The sequence below is a fragment of the Equus asinus genome, chromosome X (assembly GCF_041296235.1).
Source record: "Equus asinus isolate D_3611 breed Donkey chromosome X, EquAss-T2T_v2, whole genome shotgun sequence".
Taxonomy (NCBI): Eukaryota; Metazoa; Chordata; class Mammalia; order Perissodactyla; family Equidae; genus Equus; species Equus asinus.
In genome coordinates, this window is record NC_091820.1 from 94858650 (window position 1) to 94883373 (window position 24724).

Genomic DNA, 24724 nt, shown 5'->3' on the forward strand with positions numbered 1-24724 from the left:
GGGATTCCACAGGACTGTGAACAGGTGTTATCCTTCAAGAAAAGGGAAAGAGAACTCCAAAGGTGATTCAGAGCTCAACAGGGCTGCTGCTGCCACTGCAGGCCCAGAGGGGCCAGGCCCCAGGCTGGGGGAGGTGGGGGCAAGGCTGTCTCCTTGGTTTCAGTGGGCCAGGCTGCCTACGCCCAGGGCCTCGGGGGTGGGGCTGCCACCCCAGTGGGCCCACCACACTGGGAGGCTGGAAGGGCAGAGCGTCGAGCCAAAGAGGATTATTCTCGAGCCTTAAAATCTAACGGAAATTGCCCTGCTAGGTTTCAGACTCACTCGGGACCTGTGATACTTTTTCTTCTTTCCGATTTCTCCCTTTTGGAATGGGAATGTCTAGCCTATGCCTGTCCAACCCTTGTATTTTGGAAGCGGATAACCTGTCTGCTTTCACAGGCTCACAGCTGGAGAGGAATTTTGCCTCAGGGTGAATTATACCTTGAGTGCATCCATACTTGATTCACATGACATTTAGATGAGATTTGGGACTTAGAGTTGATGCCGGGATGAGTTAAGACTGTGGGGCTGTTGAGATGGGAGTGAATGTATTTTGGATGTGAGAAGAATATGAATTTGGGGGGTCCAGAGGGTAGAGTGTTCTGGGCTGAGTTGAGTCCCCCTAAAATTCCTATGTTGAAGTCCTAACCCCTAGTACCTCAGAATGGGACTATTTGGAAATAGGGCCTTTAAAGAGGTGATTGAGTTAAAATGAGGCCTTTAGGGTGGGCCCTAATCCAATCTGACTGGTGCCCTTATTAGAGGAAATTCAGATACACGAGAGACACCAGGGATGCGCTCACGCACAGAGGAAAGACCATGTAAGGACACGGTGAGAAGATGGCCGTATGCAGCCAAGATGAGAAGCCTCAGAAGAAACCAAGCCTGCTGACACCCTGATCTTGGCCTTTTAGCCTCCAGACTGTGAGGAAATAAATTTCTGCCGCCCAGTCTATGGCATTTTGTCTGTGGCAGCCCTAGGCTATATAGTACTAATCTAATGACACCACTGTCATATATGTGGCCCATCCTTGAGAGAAACATCATTATATGGCACATGACTGTATAAGAAACACGATCCCTGTCCTGTGACCTGACAGACAGATACTATGCATTGTATTCCACACAATAAGCTCCATGAAGGCTTAGAGTTGTATCCTTAGTCTGGCACATAACAGGTGCTTGATGATTATTACTGAAAGAAAGGTATGAATGAATGAACAGGAAAGGTATTTTATTTGTATGAAGAATCTCAGATTATTCTATATATAATACAGAATACAATAATCTATTTCTGGGAATTCCTCCTGACAGCACCTCCTAATATACTACTAAGCTGCTATGATTCCATTCTTTCTTATAACTTCCTAATGTAAGCCCATCATTTCTCTATTTCTTCATATAACCAGATGCCAACTACACCACAGCTTAGTTAGATCCTTCATTTCCTCCTGGTGAATACAAGTCAAATGCAATCCTGATTTAGTTGTTGAAATACCAAAAATCCTTAAAGCCAAACTTTTCAAACACAAGCCGGTTGCTATCACAACAGGACACACTGTCTGATTTACCAGGTTCTTTTGTTTTTATAATACATGTGTTCTAGGTCCACCGTGTTTTCAAACAAATCCAAAATTACACATGGAAGGGGGAGTTATACCAAAAAAAAAAAAAAAAACAGTGCTGCCCGAGAGGGTAAAATCAATTAAGGCTGCACTTGATCAATTCTGCTATAATTTCATATAAATGCAATACAAGATATGCTTAACTATACTGAACATACTTTTCAAATTTTGAGGTTGGTGATTTAAAGAAAGACTAGTTCAACTGTTGTTTACTGGCTGGTTGGAAAGGAATGTATTTTGGAAGCAAGATTCAAATGTCATTGAGGTCCTGGAAGGACGGGAAGTTGAAAAATTGAGTCTGACCTAGAAGATAATGAGTAAGTAAACATGAAATACACACTCTCTACTGTATGAGCCTCTTCATTTATAAAACAGAGACTGAAACTCTTATTATATAGGCATCCCTAAGTATTAAGAGTGAAGGAGCGTGTAATCATATTGCAATATATAAATTTATCTAATCAACATGTTGCACACCTTAAACTTATACAGTGCTATATATCAATTATATTTCAATAAAAATAAATTTTAAAAAAAGAGTGAAGAAAGCTTCTGGTTAAAATAACAGAATATTCCTCCAAAAAATCCCACTAAAATGAAATAAAGGAATAAAAAAGACATAAGCTTATTTAAGCTCACTCCACTGCCAATTCTCCCTTCTCCGTCTCCTGCACCATCATTTTCCTCCCTCACTACTGGATGAGTCCCATCACCCATCACTATATAAACATGCTCTTACTCTCCCACCTTTAAAAAGAAAGGGAACCTTCTTGACTCCTTTCCTCACCAGCCACTGTTCTATTTCTCTGCTCCTCTTTGTGGCAAAACTCTGCAAAAGAATTGCATGTATTCACTGCCTCCCATTCCTCTCCTTCTATTCACCTCTCCAATCGGGTCCCCACCACTCCACTCCACAGTTCACATTAAGGTCACCACTGATCTCCTTGCTACGCAGCTCAATGGTCAATTCTCAGTCCTCATCTCACTTGACCTATCAGCAGCATTTGGCACAGCCTCGGTTCACTGTTTTCACTTGTCTTCCGGGACCCCATACTCTCCTGGTCCTCTGACCTCACTGGCTGCTCCTTCTCAGTCTCCTCTACTGGCTCCCCTCTCCTCCCAGACCTCTTAAAATGGGAGTACCCCTGGGTAAGGTCCGTGTTCCTCTTCTCTTTCCTATCTACTCTCACTCCCTCAGTGATCTCTTCCAGTCTTGTGATTTTAAATAACATCTAGATGTCAACAACTCCCAGATTTCTAACTCCTAAGCCCCACACTAATATGTCCAACTACTGATTTAACATAGCCACTCAGATGTCTAATAGGTATCTCAAATGCACCATTCCAAAACTGAGTTACTAATCTCCCCTCCAAATCTGCTCTACCACAGTCTTTCCCATCTCAGTTGACAGTAATGCCATTGTTCCATTTGCTCCCCTCAAAAACCTAGAGGCATTTTTTACTCCTCCCTTTCTCTTATACCTCTCATTTAATCCATCAGGAAATCCTGTTCTATCTTTGAGATATATCCACCTCCACTGCTACTACCACTGGTCTGTATCACCTCTCACCGGGACACTGCAACAGACTCCTAACTGGTCTCTCCTGCTTCTACCCTTCCCCCCACTAATCCATACACAATACAACAGCCAGAGTGATCCTGCTAAAAACCTCAATCATGGCATGACACTCCCCCCATCAAAACCTCCAATGGCTCAGAATAAAAGCCAAAGTCCCTACAATGACCCCTGAGGCACTACACGATCTGGCCCCCAGTAACCATCTTACCTCATCTACTCTTCTGGGCCTACTTTCACTTCCTCCAAAAAGCCTGCCACACTCCCATCTAAGGGCCTTTGCCATGGCCGTTCTCTTTCTTAGAATGCTCTTGCCTCAGACCTCTGCATGGCTCACACCATCACTTCCTTTAAGTCTTAATTCTAAGGTTTCTCAAACTCGGCATTATTGAGATTTGGGGCCAGATAATTCTCTGTTGTGGGGGGCTGTCCTGTACACCATAGGATGCTTAACAGCATCCCTGTCCTTCACCCACTAGATAGATGCCAGTAGCACAGCCCAACCATGCCCCAGTGGTGACAACCAAAACTGTCTCCAGACATTGCCAAATGTCCCCTGCAGGGCAAAATTGCCTCCAGTTGAGAACCACAGCTTTATTCAAATATCACCTTCTCAACGAAGCCTACCTTGACCCCACTTAAAATTACAACCTACATTTCCCCCAACCCTAGAACTTCTTATCCTCCTTATCCTGCTCTATTTTTCCCATGGCACTTGTCTTAGTCCAACTGGGCTGCTATAACAAAAATACCATAAACTGGGTGGCTTATAAACAGAAAATTTGTTTCTCACAGTTCTGGAGGCTGGGAAGTCCAAGATCAAGATGCCAGCAGATTCAGTGTCTTGTGAAAGCCTGCTTCCTCATTGACGGCCATCTTTCCACTTTAACCTCACATGGCAGAAGGGATAAACTAGCTCTCTGGGGTCCCTTTTATAAGGGCACTAATCCTAATCATGAGGGGGCTCCACCCTCATAACCTAATCACCTCCCAAAGGCCCCACTTCCTGATACTATCACCTTGGGGGTTAGGATCTCAATATATGAAATTTGGGGACAAACATTCAGACCATAGCTGCACTTATCACCTTCTGACATACCATATAATTCACCTTTTTTTAATCTGTCTCCCCCCACTCCACTAAAATGTAAGTTCCACAAGGGAAGGCCTATTTTCTTCCTCCTTATATCCTAAGCACTAGGATAATGCCTGGCACTTGTAGGTACTCAATAGTACTTGTTGAATGAATAAATGAAAGAAAGAACTAAGATCATAGAAGAGAACACAACAACAGCAAACTCAATGAAGTCATAGAAGATGGAAAGCAGATTAGAGTGACAACTGACTTAGGAAGATAAAAGCAGCTACACCTGGACTGCCTCCAAATGGGGACCTGATGAGATGTAAGGCCTGACATAACCCTGGGAAGACTCAAACTTGAAGGTGCAAGGTACTGCAGGAGGCAGAGATGAAGTAAAGTACAGGGCCTGGTGGAAAGTCTGAAGACAAAACTGGTAAGCATCCTCATCCTACCAAGAATGTCCATCTTCCTCTAGCAGGAGACTGGAGATTTTTTTCTCAGGAGAAAATGACTCACAAAAGCTCTGAATTTAGAGATACCAGGCACAGCAGTAGGGATGGAGGGGTAGAAACAGAAAGATTCTATGTAAATCTGCATTCTTAATGGTGGAAACCCACCCCTGCTTTCCACATCCCAATTCTAGAAGGCCGGAAGCCAGCAAGGAAACTTGGAGATGATTCTCTCAAGAAACTGAATAGCCCCAGAGAAAAGCTGTCTCAAGATAGACACATGAGGGACCCCCCTACACAATCACTAGCAGTGAAGCAGCAAGAATCAACAAACCCACTCAAGCTGAACTGCCAATCAGTTTTTTAAGGCCTCATTCTTTTTTTTTAAAGATTGGCACCTGGGCTAACAACTGTTGCCAATTTTCCTTTTTTTTTAAGGATTGGCACCTGGGCTAACTGTTGCCAATCTTTTTTTTTTTCTGCTTTATCTCCCCACACCCCCCCTGTACACAGTTGTACATCCTAGTTGCAGGTCCTTCTAGTTGTGGGATGTGGGACGCCGCCTCAACGTGGCCTGACAAGCAGTGCCATGTCCACGCCCAGGATCCGAACGCTGGGCCGCCACAGCGGAGTGCGAGAACTTAACCACTCGGCCACGGAGCCTGCCCCAAGGCCTCACTCTTAAATAGGAACAGTCAGCCGAGTAACACCAGCTGTTTGATTAAAGCCTCCATGGTGAAAGACAATGCCCAAAACAAACAGGAAAAAATTCCTGAAGGAAACAAGCAATTCAAAGAACAGAAATATATATATTTCTATTTATACATATATATACTACATTACTAAATTATATAACTAATTAAAAAAACAAAGCTGTTCAACAAAAGGAACAATCAGAGAACAAGAAATATCTTTTGAGGGCTGGCCCCGTGGCCAAGTGGTAAAGTTCACGCACTCCACTTTGGCAGCCCAGGGTTTCACTGGTTCAGATCCTGGGCGCGGACCTAGTATTACTCATCAAGCCATGCTGAGGCAGCGTCCAACACAGCACAACCAGAAGGACAGAAAGACCTACGACTAGAATACACAACTATGTACTGGGGGGCTTTGGGGAGGAGAAGAAGAAGAAGAAAAAAAGGAAGATTGGCAACAGATGTTAGCTCAGGTGCCAATCTTTAAAAAAAAAAGAAAGAAATATCTTTTGAAAATTAAAGGTATGATAGTAGAAAAAAAATTCTATAAAGACATTGGTATTTATGTCAAGAAAATTCCACAAAAAGGAGAACAAAAAGGCAAAGAGATGGAAAACAGGAGACAAACGAGTAACAGATTATAGAATCAATCCATGAAGTCCAAAATCCACATAATAACAGGTATAGAGATAATAAAGAATATGAAGGGAAGGAGGTAAGAAATAAGGCAGGAAAACTTCCCACATCTGAAAGTATTCGTTTCCAGATTGACAAGGTTTAGAAAGTATCCACCACAATGAATAAAGACAAAAGCCACACATGGTCATGAAGTTTCAAGGATCTAGAGATTCCCTAAAAGCTTCTAGAGAAAAAGAGAGGGGGGAGACTGTCTACAAAGGATCAGGACCGAAAGTAGCGTTTAGATTTGTACAACAACATCGGCGGCCAGATGACAAGGAAACCATGTCTTCAAATTTATAAAAGCAAATCATTCAAACCTAGAATTTGAAATCTAGAAGAAGTCTCAGTCATGTGTCAGGAAAGAAAAAAGACATTTATAGATATGCAAAGACTAAAACTTTACCTCCTAGGCACCCTTCCTCGGGAAGCTAATGGAGGTCGTACTCCAGCCACTGAGGGTGTCTTCCAGAAAAAGGAAGACAGAGGATCTAAGAAACAGGGGAGACAAGATGAGAGAGCAGCAAAAGGAGTCCCAGGATAACAGTCACACAGAAGGCCCCGGGAGCCTACGATGGGAGACTCCAAAAACAAGGTCTTCAGGGAAAAAACGAAACTCAAGTTTTTGCGCATATAGAGAATACTGACGAATGTCTGACAGAGCTCTTACAGCACTTGGGAAAAAAATTAGCAACAGGTTCATAGAAAACTAAGCCAGTGGAAAAATGAGGTAATTACTCATGCCAATAAAAACAGAGTTGTAAAACCCATCACACCATAAAGGACTATGCAGCTGCAAAAAATGAAGTAGATCATTATCTGAAAAAAACAAGGTGCAGAACAGAGTCCATGTCAAGCTACCTTTTAGCTAAGAAAAGTGGGGAAAAAACAACTTTCCATATTTTAAAATAAGCAAAAACAAAAATTGCTACCCATAAAAGGAGGGAGGGAACAGGGTAAAGGGGACAGAGGTGAAAGCCAGACCTCTCTAAATGTACCCTTCTTTTGTAGATTTGACTTTGGAACCATGTAAGTATTTTACCAAATTATAAAACAAAATTTAATCAAAATGAAAAAGAAAAAAATCAATCCCTACAATTTGAAAGCAAGCAAAATGAAAAAAAGAAAAAACCTGTGTATCAAGTATCAAATTAGTGGCTTACCTACAAAGAGAGGAATTATTTCAAGAGGCACAATAATTTGACAAAGAGAAAGACACAAATCCTGAGCTCTTTTCAGTAATCACTTGTCAGTAATAATGCTGGTACTGTTGTTCTGAAATTATTATATATATACACATATATAAAATGATAAAATAAGTAATTACACATTAATGTTGTCAGGACTAAAATTTTCATTGTAAGAGACAAGAGATAAAAATATAAAATCACAGGATTTAAGTAAAAACTCTGTCATTCTAAATTTGATTTGGATATATCACTATGAACTCACGATACATTTTCTTTAAAAAGAAAAATTTCCCTAGCTCTGTCCACTAGAAAGGCTTTGAAATATGACCCATCCAGTACAAATGAGCACCTGTAGCACCCATACTGTGGCCTCGAAATACCATTTCCCACGAAAAGAGACAAGGATTCCCTGAAGAAAGGGGTGATTCCAGGTCTCAGGCAGAAAACAGACTAGATATACTAGAAATCTTACTATTCCAGAACTCTCAGGGCCATCTAGGGCTCTGAGGCAACTTAAAGAGGTTCCAGTTGGCCGAAAATGGAAGAATTTGAGAACCAAAAAAAAAAAAAAAAACCAGTATCTGCAGTAGACTGAAACACATCAAGTATGTTAAAAATCCGTGAGTTCTGGGGCTGGCCCGGTGGCACAGCGGTTAAGTGTGCACGCTCTGCTTTGGTGGCCCGGGGTTCGCTGGTTCAGATCCCAGGTGCAGACATGGCAGCGCTTGGCAAGCCATTCTGTGGTAGGTGTCCCACATATAAAGTAGAGGAAGATGGGCACGGATGTTAGCTCAGGACCAGTCTTCCTCAGCAAAAAAAAAAAAAAAAGAAAAAAGAGGAGGATTGGCAGCAGATGTTAGCTCAGGGATAGTCTTCCTCAAAAAAAAAGAAAAATCCATGAGTTCATAACGATACCAAAACAAACAAACTTAACTGATCACCTTTCGAGGAAATTGAAAGAACCAAGGATTTACCATGTCCTTGTAATGAATACCTCAGGGTAACCAAATAGTTGATAAGGAAACATTATTTTTAGAAGAATTCCAGCTAATAAATGAAGAAGAAGGCAGGATAGAATACCACCGCACTGCACCCTTGCGTGAAATAACAGATCTAGGCAACGATCACCAATGTCTGCCAACACCATTAGGTGAAAAGCTGACGGGGAACTTCTTAACGAGCAGATCAGGCTGATGACACCTGAACCCAGTGCTCAGTTGCGACATCACCAAAAGAGAGGTCATCAGACACAGAGGCTTAAAAATATTCTCACCAAAAATCAAATCTCAAATCTAATCAAGCCTCTAGATCTACTAGTTTACAGGAAATACAGCGGACAAAGAACGTTAAATGACACCATGGGGATTCAATTGGCAAAATCCAGAATGTGAGAATCTCCACAGGAAAACTAACTAGTCTCTTCAAAACATAAATTCCAGGGCCAAAAAAATTAAGAAGGAGAGGTACTCACAAATTAAAAGACACCGAAGAGACAGGTTAATCAAAGGCAACGTTCATACCCTGTATGAATACTGATTTGAACACACCAACTATAAAAATCAAAACATTTATGAGATAAATCAGTGTCAAATCTGAACATTTACTGGATATTTGATGATATTATAGGATAAATGTTTATTTATACGTGTGATAATGGTATGAAGTTATGTTAAAAAAAATTAAGTCCTTTCTTTTAGAACTCACAATGAAGTATTTACATTTTGTATGAAGGGGTTGGTGGAAAGTGGGTGAGAGTATAGATAAAATAAGACTGGACACGTATTGATAGTTGTTGAAGGTGGGTAATGGGTACACAGGGTATGTTATACTATTCTCTATATGTTCATCATTTTCCACAATATAAGACAAAATTTGCACAATAAAGGAAAATAAAATCTTAGTACACCTACCTGGCTCAAGAGTGAATATCTACACAGCCACAACAATATAAACACTAAATATTAATTTAACCAAAAATTGTGCTTTAAAGATATAATAGGAAGGGTAGTTTGGGAGGAGAGACAAAATAAGACAGAGAAATTCTTACATGCTGTAGCTGGAAGTCAACATATAACATGTAAATTTGATAAATCAAGATCTATCACAATAATGTACTATTTAGAAATATGGAACACCAGAAGAAATAGCTAAAATAATTGCTACTGTTTCTGGGGAGGAAGACTCAAGAGTAAGGGGGGTGGGGCAGAGGAGCACCATTTTTCCTTACTAACCTATTAGTACTATTTGTCTTTTAAAACTATGTACTTGCATTTCTTTGATAGTATTTTATTTAAAGACCACTTCTCAGGTCTCAGTGCTTTGGCTGATAGCTCCCATAAAATTCACATTTTGACTCAAGCCTCAAGAATAAATATTTAAACCTCAAATTGGGGCAGACCAGGGTTAGCAGATCATCTTAATGGAATGGAGTGTCATTACCAGTAACAGAGAAAAGGACATGAAGGCATAAAAAAAAAGAACAGCCCAGTGTCTCATATATACATATTGTACATATATAAAAAATACATATATGGCATGATTATTATTACAATGGACTCCTGGTCTGTATCTAAGGACCTACTGGATTGGATCTTAGGTCCAGCACAAATTTTGCAGGGAGAAAGAATTTATCTGGATAGATGTGGAGGGCAGAAATATGCCCAACAGAAGCTGGAAGGGCTAGAAATTTGGGTAAATATTCTGAAGTATTCATTCACGAAACATTTGATGAGCACCCACTATGTGTATGACCCTGTGTTAAGTGGTAGTCTACAAAATTAAACAATATACAGCTGCTACCCCCACAGGCTAGCGTGGGAAGCACCAATGCACGACAATGCAATACGGTGTAACAAGTGCTACAAAAGGAGATATGCAACGAGACACGCAGGAGCACAGAGGTTGGGAATCCCTCATCACACTGAGCAGTCAGATACGGTTTTCTACAGGATCTGAGGCTTGAAATGAATCTTAGGGCATAAGTAGAGGCCAGGTGAAGACGACTGACGGCATTCTAGAGAGAGGACAGCCTCAGGCAGGAGTGGGACAGCCTGGCAGGGTAACTCTGGTTCAATACGAGTGGAAAGAGGAAAGCAGGTGAGGATGTGGCAGAAGATGAAGCTAGGGACCTTATCATGAAGATCTGCAAGCGCAAAGGAAGTGCACTTTAAAGGAATTTAAACATTATTCTAAAAGCTATTGGGCAACTACTGTAGAATTCTAAGCAAGAGAGTGGTATAATTGTATTTGCATTTTTAATTGAAGTAACATTGGTTTATAACATTATATAAATTTCAGATGTACATCATTATATTTCAATTTCTGTGAAGACTACACCATGTTCACCACCCAAAGACTAATTACCATCCATCACTGTATCCATGTATACAGTTATTTGCATTTTACGGACAGCTCTGGCTGTAGTGTGGAGAACACACCGAGCCAGGAGGCTGGAATCAGTGAGACCAGTTTGGAGGTGAGAGAAGATGGTAGCTTGGACTAGAGTGGTGGTGGTGATGATGCTGGTAGAAACAGAGAAGAGGGTGGGATCAAGGTATTTGTAGAAAGGAAAACTGACCAGGCTTGGAGATTGATTAGATGTAGCAGAGGAGGGAGAGGGGATTAAGACAGAGGAGTCTAGATGTTTCTAATACATGGTGCCACTACTTACTAGGGTGAGAAAAAAGAAGCACATTTGGAAAGGGAAAAGGATAAGTTTAACTTAGGGCAGTGGTTCTCAAGTGGAGGCGACTGTGCCCTACAAGAGACACCTGGAGACATTTTTGGTTGTCATAACTAATACTATCTAGCGGGTAGAGGCCAGGGATGCTGTTAAACATCTTACAATGCACCTAACAGCGCTACACAACAAAAAATTATCCAATTCAAAATGTCAATAGTGCAGAGGGCCGGCCCCATGGCCGAGTGGTTAAGTTTGTGTACTCCTCTTCAGTGGCCCAGGGTTTCACCGGTTCGGATCCTGGGCACGGAACTAGCACCGTTCATCAAGCCATGCTGAGGCAGTGTCCCACATAGCAGAACTAGAAGGACCTACAACTAGAACATACAACTAGGTAGTAGGGGGCTTTGGGGAGAAAAAGAAAAAAAAAGATTGGCAATAGACGTTAGCTCAGGGCCAATCTTTAAAAAGAAAAATAGTGCAGAGGTTGAGAAATCTTGATCCAGGGCAATACTGATTTGAAGAGTTCTGCAGGACAGCTAAGTGAGGACATTCAGCAGCTTTTTGGAAACACACCTTCTGAAGTTCAAGAGGGAGCTGGAATGCAAATATAAGTTTAGGAGTTGTCAATTTATAGGCAGTTATTCCAGTTATCAGCTAGAGTTGGGTGCAGTCACCCATAAATATATTAAAAAAGAAAGCCAAGGACAGAGTCCTGGGGGACACCAACACTTACAGTCAGAAAAGAGAGGAGAAAAAGATCCCATGAGAAAGACTAAGAAGTGGCCAACGAGACAGGAGGAAAACCATCAGAGAATAGTATCACAGAAACCAAACAAAGAGAGCGTTTCAAGGAGGGAAATAAGAATAAGTGGTGCCAAAGGCAGAAAAAAGTTGAGTAAGTGGGAGGCAGAAAGCGTCCATTGGATTTGGCAAAATGAAGGTCATTGATGACTTCTGCATCTACAATTTCTACAGAGTGTTGGGGTCAGAAGCAAGAACCATCAGATTTTTTTAAAAGATTGGAGATATTTAATGTTTATGAACTGAAAAAGCTGAAAGAGGTGGGGGGAAGGAGGTAAAGAAACAGGACAAAGAGGGTATGTAATGAAGGAGCAAGGATTCTGGGGAGGGAGGAGACGAGTGGAAGATGGTATTTCAAGGAAGGATAGCCTTGGACAGGGGAAGGACCTACTGCCTCTCACTGACGTACGAGGAAAGGAGGGGTAAGATTTCAGCAAAATTGGTAGATGGTAGGAAAAGCAGCTAAGGGAGTTCTGATCTGATGGCCTTCATTTTCCAGTGAAAAACCAAGCACAGTCATCTGCCAAGAGCAGGGGTAGGGGCAACGGGGTAGGAAATTTGAGGAGAAATAAGAGTTTAGAATAGTCACTGAAGAGAATGGGAGAAGAAGCTGAGAAGGGCCATGTAGGATTTCCGGAGAATGATCCTACAAAGGGAGATGTGTCCTAGCAGGGAAATCTTGGAGGTCAAGATGTGGCCTATCAGAAGGCACCACCCAAGTGTCAGAAACCTGAATCATTAGGAGGGTGGGTGCCAATGAGAATTAACAGGGAACAAGAGCATCAGTTGGGAGTCCTGTTCAGTCCTCATGAGTAAGGCTTCTGCCTTTTTTTTTTTTAAGTTTCATGAGGGCAGACACCATGTCTGTTTGAGTCACCATTGGATCTCCAGCTCCAAGCACACTGCCTGACACATGGTAGGCACTCAATCAATAGTGGGTGCATGAAAAAGGATATAAAAATGTCTCAGAGGCCAACCTCATGATGTAGACCTTACCACCACTCCTACATCTCTTATTTCTCAATTCTGTTTTACTGAAAACACTAGCCTTCCGAATATTTCAGACACCTGCCACTTGCTATTCTGCCCTCATCAGTACCTCTCTTTCCTATCATTTCCCTCCTAGGAAATTCCCTGGATGCTTGACATTTGCAATAATGGATGGAGTTCTCTCTCCTCCTCTCCACTCTCCCTGAAATGAAACACTAGCAATGTTCTCTCCACATTAAGAGGTGCGCTTTCAGAGTAGAGCCCCTCCTGCCCTGTAGCACTAGAAGCAGCTCTACTTTTAAACTGTCAGGGGCGCTGTCGTTACAGACTGCAATACCGTGGGTCATCTTCAATACACCCTTGTTCCTTATTACCTGGGCCACTTGATTATGTTTCTCAGGCATGTTTTTCAGCTGGTTAGACCGTACACAGACGATGTTCCCGTCTATGGAAAGAAAAAAGAATTTGATTTATATGGTATTCTTCCTAAAAGATTATTTAGAAGAAAATGTCTGGCAACTCAAATTCCCTCCTTCAAAGAGGCATATGCAGATATGAAGAAGCAAAGTACCTAATTCAAGCTCAAGGCCACTTTTCAGACGAAACCTGTTTCCTGGTCTAGCCATTAAGAAGCTTATCCGTAAAGGAGCTAGTCTGCAATATTTTCTCTTATGCCACAAATGTGCAGTATGACAATGTCTGCTTTCTGTTCAGATTTTAAGATGGAAATAAAATGTAATGGGTTTTGTTTTTCTGTTGCTGAATAATAGGACACTGACATCATATACTCATTTAATTCAGCACACGGGTGGGGGGAAAAAGCCAAGTGCCTGCCCTAATGAACTATAGTTTAAGGCATATGGATATTAAACAGTGTGACTAATATAAAATGATGGTGCTTCAAGTGGATTTATTGAAAATAGGCAAACAGAAAGTTCAGGAATGGAATCTGGGAATGGATACTGGAATTAAGTCTCAGAAATATGCCACTGTGATTTCCCTTACCAGCACTCATCACCCTCACCAATTCTTTTAAGGCAGATTTAATCTCAGAAAGCACTAGTTTTCAGGGATATGGGGATGTGAGATAGAGAAGGCAACTCTCTAATAAGGAGGAGACTGCTCCCAGAACAGAAAGTAGCATAAAATGATGATGATGACAATGATGATGACAGAGCAGCAGGAACAACATTAGCATTTACTAAGTGCTTACTAAGTCTCAGGCATATGGCTTTCAGAGGAAGAAAGGGCGAGGGTTGTGACTCCTAGCACTATAATGATAGCCACCAAAAAGTATCCACAATTAACCCTGTGCTCATGTTCTGCACCAGACTCCCATTTACCCTTCTCCTTTGGAGCCACGGTATTCCCACTCCTCTCCACTCCCACTGACGCTGGTCTCTGCCCTGTTCCCTTTCCTCTCATTCCTTGGTTTGTTATTTCTACTAGTCACAGCCTTTGACTGACCTCTCCAAGTTCCCAGATAGTACCCCACGGTCTTTGGATTGCCATCTGGACCTCGATTCACAGAGAAGGTGGACTTATTTCGATAGCCATCGATGACAGGCTGGAGAAGGTACAATGACAGGAGAGGGAAAATAGGTCAAATGAAACCAAGGAGGACAATAATACAGGGAATGAAAGAATGTTCACTGAATGAGAACAAATAAATGCTTGCTGGAAAGGTATGGCATAGGGGAAAGTTCATGGCTGAGAAGATCACGACACTCCATGGATACTCCATAGCAGACAGGAGTTCCAATCTTGTCATAAAGCAGGAGTCAGCAAACATTTTCAGTAAAGGGTCAGAGAGTAAGTTACTTTAGGTTTTGCAGGCCATATGGTCCCTGGTGCAACTACTCAACTCTGCCATTCTAGTGCAAAAACAGCCATAGACAATCCATAAACAAGTGAGCTTGGCTGGGTTACAATAAAGCTTTATTTACAAAACCAAGCGGTGGCATAGACATGGCCTGAGGGCCACTGTTTGCCAACCTCTGCCATAAATTAAATTCTGCCTCTCTAAGGCCTCACTAGGTTTCCAAGGTCGAAATCTTTCTAAGGAGGTGGTAGCGTAGTGGTTGAGAAAGTGGGCTTTGCATCGGATAGACCTGAGTATAAATCTCAGTTCTGGAATTTTCTAGACGTACGTCCTTGTGCAAATTACTTAATCTCTCTGAACTTAAATGTCTTCATCTGTAAAAGGACAGTGTCTACCCCTCAGGGTGACTGTAAACAGTAAACGAGAAAATGATGCATGTTAATCACTTAGCATAGACCCTGATCCCCAGCAAGTGCCCAGTAAGTATTGACTGATATTATTAGCTATTAAGCGGACAAAGGAGATTAAAGGATAGGGAGGTGAGGGCTTACAGAGGGTATGATAGGATGGAGAAGACAACAGAGCCCCTTGGATTTAGGTGCAGCTGTTGTCACGTTGACTCCGTTGAGCATTTGGAGATAAGACTCTAGTCTTTGTAAAATTTTCTTCTGAGCTTCAAATTTCACCTGCAAAAGAATACAAGCAATGAAACAAAAGACTTTCGCAGTATCACCTCAAAGAATGGAAAACAAACAGGATAAGAGAAGGTTGTCCCACTGGTTCTTGGGTCATGGTCTCAGCAGATAAGGAATCCAGAATGATGGAACAGCAACAGATCTAATAAGGTATTGGCAAAAGGTCAAAAGTGAGCTCTGTTTAAGTGCATCATTTTATCTGACCTTTCAGACTGAACACTCAAGCTATACGCCAGCACTGTCCAGTAGAACTCGCTGTGATAATGGAAATGTTCTATGTTGGTGTTATGTTCTATGTAATATGACAGCCACTAGCCACATGTGGCTACTGAGCACTTGAAATGTGGCTCGTGTGACTGAGGAACTGAACTTTTAATCTTAGTAAATTTTAATTAACTTACACAGCTCTGCTATAACGTGACATAAGCGTTCCCACACCATGCTGTGCAAAATCACTCAAAAAAAAAATCACAGGGCTCATGGGAAAAATGGGGTTGGGCACACACATCCCAACACCTCATCAGTAACACACAGAGAAAAGATAGGAACCTAATAAAAATAGTACAGTTTTATAGGTTAAATGGTAAAGAAATGTATAAATATTACAATAAGGATGGCACTTTACCCTGACAAAGACCTGAAGTTTGCTTGTAGAAACGGCTGCCTACTTGTGAGTTATCATGAAGTGGTGAATGGAGGGTTATGTGACTGGAACGAAAAATTCTCACAGCAGACATGAATGGATGTGGCTCATAACACACTCAGCAAACTGAGGGAGCAGGTAGATGTCTGAGGTGTGTGCACGTGTTCATTTGATGTACTCTTATGCAGCTCAGTTGAGCTGGGTGCAGTTTCTTCTTTCATCTGGTGCTTCCCGCGGATGAAATCACTCCTAAGCAAACGTGAAATCTGCATTATGTTTAAATTGCTCCCTAATATACCAATCTGTTGGGACAAATTTCCGTTTTCAAAACAAGCATTATAGCAGAATTGACTGTATTTAAATTCAAATAGCCACACGTAGCTAGTGGCTACCGTGTCAGAAAGTGCAGCTAGATATGAAGCGGCAAGAGCACTTGAAACTCACACACACAGAGCTATAAGAATAACAAAAAGGCAAGGAAGAAAGGAAATAGGCATTTGGATATATAGCTGTAGAGTTTGGAAGACGTAACTAGCCTAAAGTTGAAACTTCAGAATCATTAGCATATTGAGTTTAAAGGGCCCATTGGTGTCTGGGTAGAGCTGTCCAGTTGAGCCGCCTCCAAATCTAGCACCACCCACTCGATGGAACGAAGGAGTGAAGACTTCAGCTGGGTCCCTACCTTGAGCTGTTCTTCATAGCTCAGCCTCCAGAGTGGCGTCACAACATCGGCCAGCCTTGAATAAATAATTCAGGCACTTCATTTACTACATAAATACATGGTGAGCACCTATGATGCATAAGTACTTCCTGTCACCATTTTCTCTGGCATTTTACTTATCATTCAGAAGACATAACTCTCACGCCCCCGGGGAGACAGAGTCTGGGAGAAGAGCCCATTTTGGTCCTGTCTACTTAACAAAGCAGAACAGGTGGGCAAACCTAATACAAGAAAAATCCAGATTTATCAGGGGGGAATTAATCATATTATAAAAGGCTTCACTGTTGGGTTCCTTTAAATAGCTCACCTCCCTAATGCTTTTAAAATATAATTTGATTTAGGGGCTGGCCCCGTGGCCGAGTGGTCAAGTTTGCACGCTCCACTTCAGGCGGCCCAGTGTTTCGTTGGTTCGAATCCTGGGTGCGGACATGGCACTGCTCATCAAACCATGCTGAGGCAGCGTCCCACATGCCACAACTAGAAGGACCCACAACAAAGAATATACAACTATGTACTGGGGGGCTTTGGGGAGAAAAAGGAAAAAATAAAACCTTTAAAAAATATATAATTTGATTTAGAAAATACATTTGTTGCATAAAATGAGGTATATCTGTGTTTGCATGGCTGCAATGGGACTATTCATTTCTAATCCATCTAATCTCTCTCTGGGTCCCTGGCTTTCAGCACAACTGCCCTGGACCTTTCTAGGGACAAGGGTCCACTTTAATATCTCCTTTCTACAAAAACACACAGAAAGGCAAGGAGAACATTTTCTATAACCCCAAAGCATTTACACCAATATTCCTTAGATGTCTTCAAGTTTGCCCTTGGTATCCTGCCTGAGGTCCCCCTTGGAATCCTTGGAATGACACATTAGTTACATCAGAAACACAGAATTTCAGGGGCCGGCCCATGGCGTAGTGGTTAAAGTTCCATGTGCTCTGCTTTGGCAGCCCGGGTTCACAGGTTTGGATCCCAGGCACAGACCTACACCACTTGTCAGCCACGCTGTGGCAGTGACCCACATACAAAATAAAGGAAGACTGGCACAGATGTTAGCTCAGAGCGAACCTTCCTCAGAAAAAAAGAAACACAGAATTTCAGCAGGCCTGGAGATTCAGACTTGCTAAGGGGAAAGGACATCAGCCTGGGGCTTACCTTTCCTGCCAGGAACCATCTAGTGGTCCAAGATGACTTGGTTTCTTTTGACTTTTCTGTCCTCTTTGACACTTCTTGGCTATCACGTGGGTGAAGTTTCCCTTACATGCTGAGCCCAAAAAGAGCTGTGACCAACCTGGAGGTTTTCTGCCACACCAGGGGAGCAGTCCTGGTTTGGAGAAAATATCCGCCCTGGAGAGGAAACATCTCGGGCTGTGCATTGGGACTCTTCTCTTAATACCCGCCAACCACAGAAACACTGAGATTCACCTGCATGAAAGGTGGACATTTAGAAGTTGGGAAACAGAGGCACAATTCTCAAACCTTTTATTCATCTGCAAAACTTTATGGAAGCCCAGCGCCTAGCACAGTGCCTGGCACAGAGCCAACACTTGGTAAAAGCAGACCTGCTGAGCAGAACTGAATTACTGCGGGCCAGGCACTGGCTTAGGCTCCCAAAATAAACAGATGAGGAAAATATAGTCTTTGTCCTCCAGAAAGAGTTTAACTCTCTAGATACACTTCTATTGCCATCTTCTACCCTCCTACCCAACAACTAATCGATCAGCTATTCAGTAAGCACTTACTATGTGCCAAGCACTGCACCACAGTAGATATTGGAGGGATTACAATTTAATTAAGTGCGGACAGAGGAAAAGATAATAAACAACACAATATACTTGGTTCCTAATGAGCACTCAGGAAAGACTTCCCAGAGCAGGCAGGCCATGCACTGGGTCTTAAAGGATGGCAGGGAGGGGGTGAACCAGGACAGTGACTAGACTGGTCTGCCTAAAACGGCAGCTCATTTAGGGAACAGAGGAGATAGTGCTGAAACGTTATGCCAAAGGGAGATCAGGAAGCACTTTAATGCCTGAATAAAATGTAAACTTCATTGTGAAGGCAACAGTAAGTTGATGGAGGCTTTACATAGAAAAATAAAGATGAAGTAAGGAAACTGATAAGCGAATTCGTGGTTGAGGCACGTGTTCGAAATGGTAGGTCTAACAAGTGAATACAGGAGCAGGGCTGCAAGTCAGGAGAGAAGCCCGGGCTACAGACTGGGTCAAGTGTCTCTAAGTTAAAGTACACACTGTACGATTTTTTTTAAAAAAAGCTTTCAGTAAAGAGAAGAGCAAAAAGCCAGAGATTAAAGCTGGGAGAAAAGCAATGTTTGGAGAGCAAGAGGAGATGCTGGTGACCCAGGAGAACCAGGAGAGTGCTGAGCTTGGAGGCCAAGGGAGATGCCTTCCAGGAAGGCAGTGACAAATCCAGTAAGTCTGAGGCCAAAGAAAGAAGGGAAATAAGGTAATGGGAAGTGGCAGGCAGTAGGGACAAGTGGAGGTTTGAGATCTTAGGCGTGCAGACCTGGGCGGTCCCCTGGTTCCACCACTTACTAGCCAGGTGGCCTCTGGCAAGTTAAGCATTCCCTCTGAGCTTCCTTTTTCATCTGTAAAATGGAGATGATAACAGTACCTACCTCAGATAGTGGTGTAGGAGTTAAATAAAGGATAAATTCATAAAAAGTACTTAGCAGATGATCGAATAGAGATGATGTTTGTAAAGCTCTGAGCACAGTGTCCACTACCTGGCAAAAACTCAGTACCTGTTGATTTTAACTCTCATGATGTTTAAAGACAGTGTGGGACTCAGTGGGGGTGGCAATGAGGGAGGGGAGCAGGGGAAAGGGACAGTAAGAGTAACTATGGGGCAAAAGCTGGAAGAGTCAGAACAAGTGGAGGGCCTCCCTTTGCAAAGAAGAAGCAACTCCTCTTCCTCCAACACAGGACTCTGTGTCGTTACCTTTTTACCTTATGGCGCCAGATTACTGCTGTGTAACTTTTTTCAGTACCCAGGACACATGAATGGACTTGGCTGGACACCTTACTGATCTGCCGTAAAATTACCTTTTTGCCCCTGCCCTCTACCTTAGATTTCATACCAATGTTAAGTCATACCTTAATTCAGAATGATATATATTTAAAAGCCCAATGTATATAATAGATTTATTAACAAAGATTCTCCCATGGCTCCTTCTATTTCTGGGAAATTAGTATGCCACGATCACCAGGGAACTTAGAGGATGCTGACATGAGTGCTGTAAAATTTAGCCCATATACCATTTTGTATGTTCACCAAGTACTAAAGAAAGTAACTGCCACAGCATGGAAGCATTTTGGGGGATTTCAAATTTGGAACAGAAGAAACTGAAGCTGGCCCAGAGTTCAGGTGTTTATGATACCCTCCACCCAACTCCCAGGAAGAGGCAAGTCGTTAAGAACATGGGCTTTGACGCCATGTTCTAATCCCAGCTCTACTCACCAGTGTTGTGACTTTGGGCAAGTTACTTAAGCGCTACGAATCTCAGTGTCACCATCTATAAAAATAGGACTGATAACATGTATCTTTCAGGGTTGTGGTAAGAATTAAATGAGCTCATATATCCATGAAGTGCTGAGGACTGTGCCAAACACCACAGGTCATCATGTGTCACCACTCTTCCTGAGGCTCTGAGTCAAAGCATGTCACTTGACTTCTTTGTGCCTCAACAAGTCCAACCTGCAAAACTGATGAGATGTATAATGCACACAAGTGCTGAGGATAAGTACGATTATGTGGGAAACTTAGAAAACAACGCACACAGAAAAAGACTTTCCTAAACTTCTGCACTAATGCCTGCTGGAGTGCAGTAAGCTTAAGCCCTGCCCTCGTCCACCTGTTATTACCATCAAAAGTGTGTGACCTGTGATGGACATTTTTCCAAGGTGAGACAACTATATGTATTTGATACGAAGAAAAGCAAAAGCCGGAGAGAGGAAATGAATGAAGAGGCAGGAGAGAAAGAATAAAGGATGGTTGGGGGAAGAGTGGGCTGAGAAGGCCAAGACTACAGGGGGAGGGAGTGGTGCTGGTCCAAGAAAGGGGCCCTGGCCCTCCAGCTGGCAGAGAAGGATGAAGGAAGCTGCAGGCCCATTTGGGAGTTGGCAGAGGAGAGACAGGGGAGCTGAGGAATTTAAAGATAGCTATCCCTACCCCACAAGATTTAGACTTTTTTGTGTGTGGGTCCTCTCACTGGTGACTGCCACCACGACTGTGCTCCACTTGCCCTGTACCCTAGCAGGAGGGCCCTTGTCCATATAGGTTTCTTCCTCCAAATTGTCAGGTCTAGCTTAAAACAGGACCTCACTATTTCAAGGTGCCAACGAGTGATCTCTACTGGTAAAGAGCCTTTCATCATATTTAGTAATTTATGTGACATACACTTTTCAAGGCAGCACAGTAATATTAGTTAAAGTGAGTTACGTTTCTTTGTTTCTTGACGTCAGAGGGGACATTTGTTCACAGAAAAGACTATTTTATTTTTATAGTTTCTCCTATTTTAAATAAAATGTTTGGGTTAAAAAAAAAAAGTGTGCGACAATTACTCTATTTCTGCCTCAGGAATTGATCGGGAAGAGACCCAGGGCCCCGAGCTGCCAGATAGGAAAGTACACAAACTCTCTAAGGCTGCAATAGCTAGCTGACCTGCCTGAAATGCTCAGGGAGGTTCAAATCAGAGACTACGTGGCAGGTCTCAATGTGCAGTGCCAAGGATCTCCTTGGAGCAAAATGTTCACCCACAGACAAGGGTCCTGCTTACACTCTCTGCTCAGCCCTTCATCCAGTCGGCCTGGCCCCAGACACGGTTCCTGGCTAAACCAGACAGACAGCTGGCTTTACCGCTGCGTCCTGGCTGCACCCCACATGCAGTCAGGTCCTTCCTTCCCCCATCAGACCCCTTCCCCAGCCCCTCCAGCCCCCTCTTCTTTCGGCAAGTCCTGCCCACCGGTCTGCAGGAAGGGTTACCAAACAAGAGACACTAGGAAAGGCTACCACTGACCACGGGCGGGCGGCACGGCCAGGGAAGACCAGGAAGGTGGAGGGACGAGGTCGGAGCACAGGCGGACGCAGGGCTGGACGCGACCGGGAGCAACCAGCGGCGGCGGCGGTCGCATCCGCGTCCCCAGCCCGCCCGCTTCTCAATTCCCCGCCCCGCGGGCACTTTGGCGTAGAAGCAGTTTTCTGTACAGGAAGGGTGAGATCAGGTTTTGAGACTCTCCATGGACCCTCCTTACCTTCGTAACCAATAAATCCTCTTACAAACCTAAGGCGGCAAACGAAAAGGCCAGCGAACGGTCCGCAGCGCACCCGCTGGGGAGTCACTTCCTGGTGTGCAGGGCGCCCAGGCTCGCGACGCACCCGCCGCGGGACACCGGCTCCGCGCATGCGCCGCCGGCTTGCGCGCCCGGGCGACGGGTCCCCGAGAGCCCCCTCCCTACTTCGCCGGGGGCGGGACGGGCTTCTCTAGAGACCTTCCTCAAAAGCACTCATCGCCCTATTGCCCACCGCCTTCCCTCCCTAAGCTCCCCTCCTTTCCCCGCGACCCCGCCCACTGCCTGCTCTTTTCACTGTCCGGTCCCGTTGGTTGAGCTGGATAAGCTTCCAAAATCAGAGAGAAATTCTCACTGTAGTGCTCCCCATCGCAGGGACGCTTGCGTTTAAGCCTTTGAGCCAAAAGAGTGGGTTTTTTTTTGTTTTTTTTTTTTTTTGGAGGAAGATTAGCCCTCAGCTAACTACTGCCAGTCCTCCTCTTTTTGCTGAGGAAGCCTGGCTCTGAGCTAACATCCGTGCCCATCTTCCTCTAGTTTATACGTGGGACGCCTACCACAGCATGGCTGCCAAGCAGTGCCATGTCCGCACCCGGGATCCGAACCAGCGAACCCCGGGCCGCCGAGAAGCGGAACGTGCGAACTTAACCGCTGCGCCACCGGGCCGGCCCCGAAAGAACGGTTTTATAATGGTAGTATTGTAGGCATCAAAGCCATAACGAGTTGGAAGATTGGGAGATGAAAGGCAGGATAGTTTCCTCAAGTCACAATGTTTGGTCAAAGTCAGCTCTAGTCTGAGTCATAGGACTTTTCAGGCATTCTTTCTCCCTCTGTTTTATCAGAAAAATATTGTTATGACAAGATAAACCTGGTTTCTTAAGCGGATCCCACGCAAGGCTGCTAAAGCCTAAAACCTCAGGGAAAGAATTGTTTTTCTTCAACTACGGAACTCAGAAGGGGGCCAGCCCAGTGGCGCAGTGGTTAAGTTCGCCTATACTGCCTCTGAGGGCCAGGGTTCACCGGCGGGGATCCCGGGTGCAGACATGGCACCTCTTGGCACACCATGCTGTGGTAGGCATCCCACATATGAAGTAGAGGAAGATGGGCACGGATGTGAGCTCAGGGTCAGTCTTCCTCAGCAAAAAGAGGAGGATTGGCAGCAGATTTAGCTCAGGGCTAATCTTCCTCAACAACAAAAAAAAAAACCGAGAATGAGGCCAGATACCAGTAGTTCATTTACTAGCTCCTGGACTACATTCAATGATTCCCTTAATTTTTAGAGCCAAATGAGTAAGAGAACGTTGAAGGATGCACACAGGTGTGTGCTGTAAAAAAATTGTTGCCTTAGAATAAAATTTACAGCAAAGTGAATCTACGACTGGCACCTGAGCTAACATCTGTTGCCAATCTTCTTTTTTTTCTTCTTCTTCTTCTCCCCAAAGCCCCCCAGTACATAGTTGTATATTCTAGTTGTAGGTCCTTCTGGCTCTGCTATGTGGGATGCTGCCTCAGCACAGCTTGATGAGCAGTGCCACGCCTGCACCCAGGATCCAAACCCGTGAAACCCCGGGCCAACAAAGCAGAGCGCACAAACTTAACCATTGGGCCATGGGCTGGCCCCAGTGAATCTACATTTAATGACACTTAATATTTATGCTTAATAGTAATTGGCCTTAAATGGAAAGCACCTTATAGTCAATATTTCACTTAGTTATTCAAAGCATAACATGCCTATTATGTGCAAGGCAATGCATTAGCCCTAGTAAGTACAGCAGTAGATTAAACATGGCCCAGTAACTCAAATAACAGCCAACACTGAGTCAGCCAGACCAAGGTTCGAAGACCAGATCTGCCACTTATAAGCTGTATGAACTTGGGCAAGTTACTTACTTGCTCAGTGCCTCAGTTTCCTCATCTGGAAAAAATGTCCGTAATACGGGCACCTACCTCATAGGGTTGTGATAAAGGTTAAATAAGCTAATACATGCAAAATGCTTAGAAGAGAGTAAGCACACACTCAATAAATATTAGCTATTATCACTCAAAAATAATTTTATATACTGTGTGTATACACACACACGTACATATATACCTTTTTAAAAAAAAAAAAATCTTTTACTTCCCATTCTACAGGCTTGAGCAGGTAAATGCTTGATTCAAATGGCAGCCTTCCTAACTGTTCTTAAGCAAAATCTAGCTCAAATCACTGCTTCGGTTCCTAGGCCCACACAACACTACCAAGGGAGAGCAGGCCAGAGAATGCACCTTTGCTTCTCTTCTCCCCTTCTCTTCTTTTAGTCCCTCTTATGCAGATAGCCAGTCCTACTCCTTTCCTCACCTCTTCTCCTTTCTTCTCCTTTCCATGCCCTCCTGCTCCTTTATCATTTCTCATCTTGGCATCCTTTGTTGTGCCTTGCACAGAGCCAGGTTCCCAATAGGAGCTCAATAAATATTTGATGAATTGAACTGAATCCCACCTTGTCCACTGAAAAGGAAGGGGCATATTGTCACTCACCCCCGCCTTTACCTGTTCTGAGCATCTAAGCAAACTCATTTGAAGCAGGTCTGTCATTTGAGAAGGCAGAACCCTGAGGGCTAAAGAGAGAACAGAGATTAAGGAAGCTATAATGTAATTATTTAGCCATTAACCCTTTTATATTTATTTAATCTGATAGCATGCTCTTCTATAAAAGAAAAACCATTACATTTGTAAGGGGGGAAAAATATCCCACA

General features: G+C 43.4%; 1 protein-coding gene across 4 annotated transcripts in view; it reads right to left on the reverse strand.

The window, feature by feature from the left end:
• TRMT2B (tRNA methyltransferase 2 homolog B) overlaps window positions 1-22165 on the reverse strand; it is a 34036-nt gene extending 11871 nt beyond the window's left edge. The window contains exons 1-6 of one of the 4 annotated variants that reach the window (XM_044763783.2): window positions 21959-22165; window positions 17844-18113; window positions 16647-16701; window positions 15178-15312; window positions 14272-14371; window positions 13179-13249 (exon numbers count right to left, since the gene is read on the reverse strand). In XM_044763783.2, coding sequence (XP_044619718.1) covers window positions 13179-13249; window positions 14272-14371; window positions 15178-15312; window positions 16647-16701; window positions 17844-18064 — 582 coding nt within the window. In that variant the 5' untranslated portion in view covers window positions 18065-18113; window positions 21959-22165. Of the gene's footprint in view, window positions 1-13178; window positions 13250-14271; window positions 14372-15177; window positions 15313-16646; window positions 16702-17843; window positions 18114-20165; window positions 20273-21958 lie in introns of those variants that run through there. The other 3 variants (XM_014854870.3, XM_070503112.1, XM_014854864.3) reach the window with 3 other exon arrangements.
• Window positions 22166-24724: the final 2559 nt, after the last annotated feature.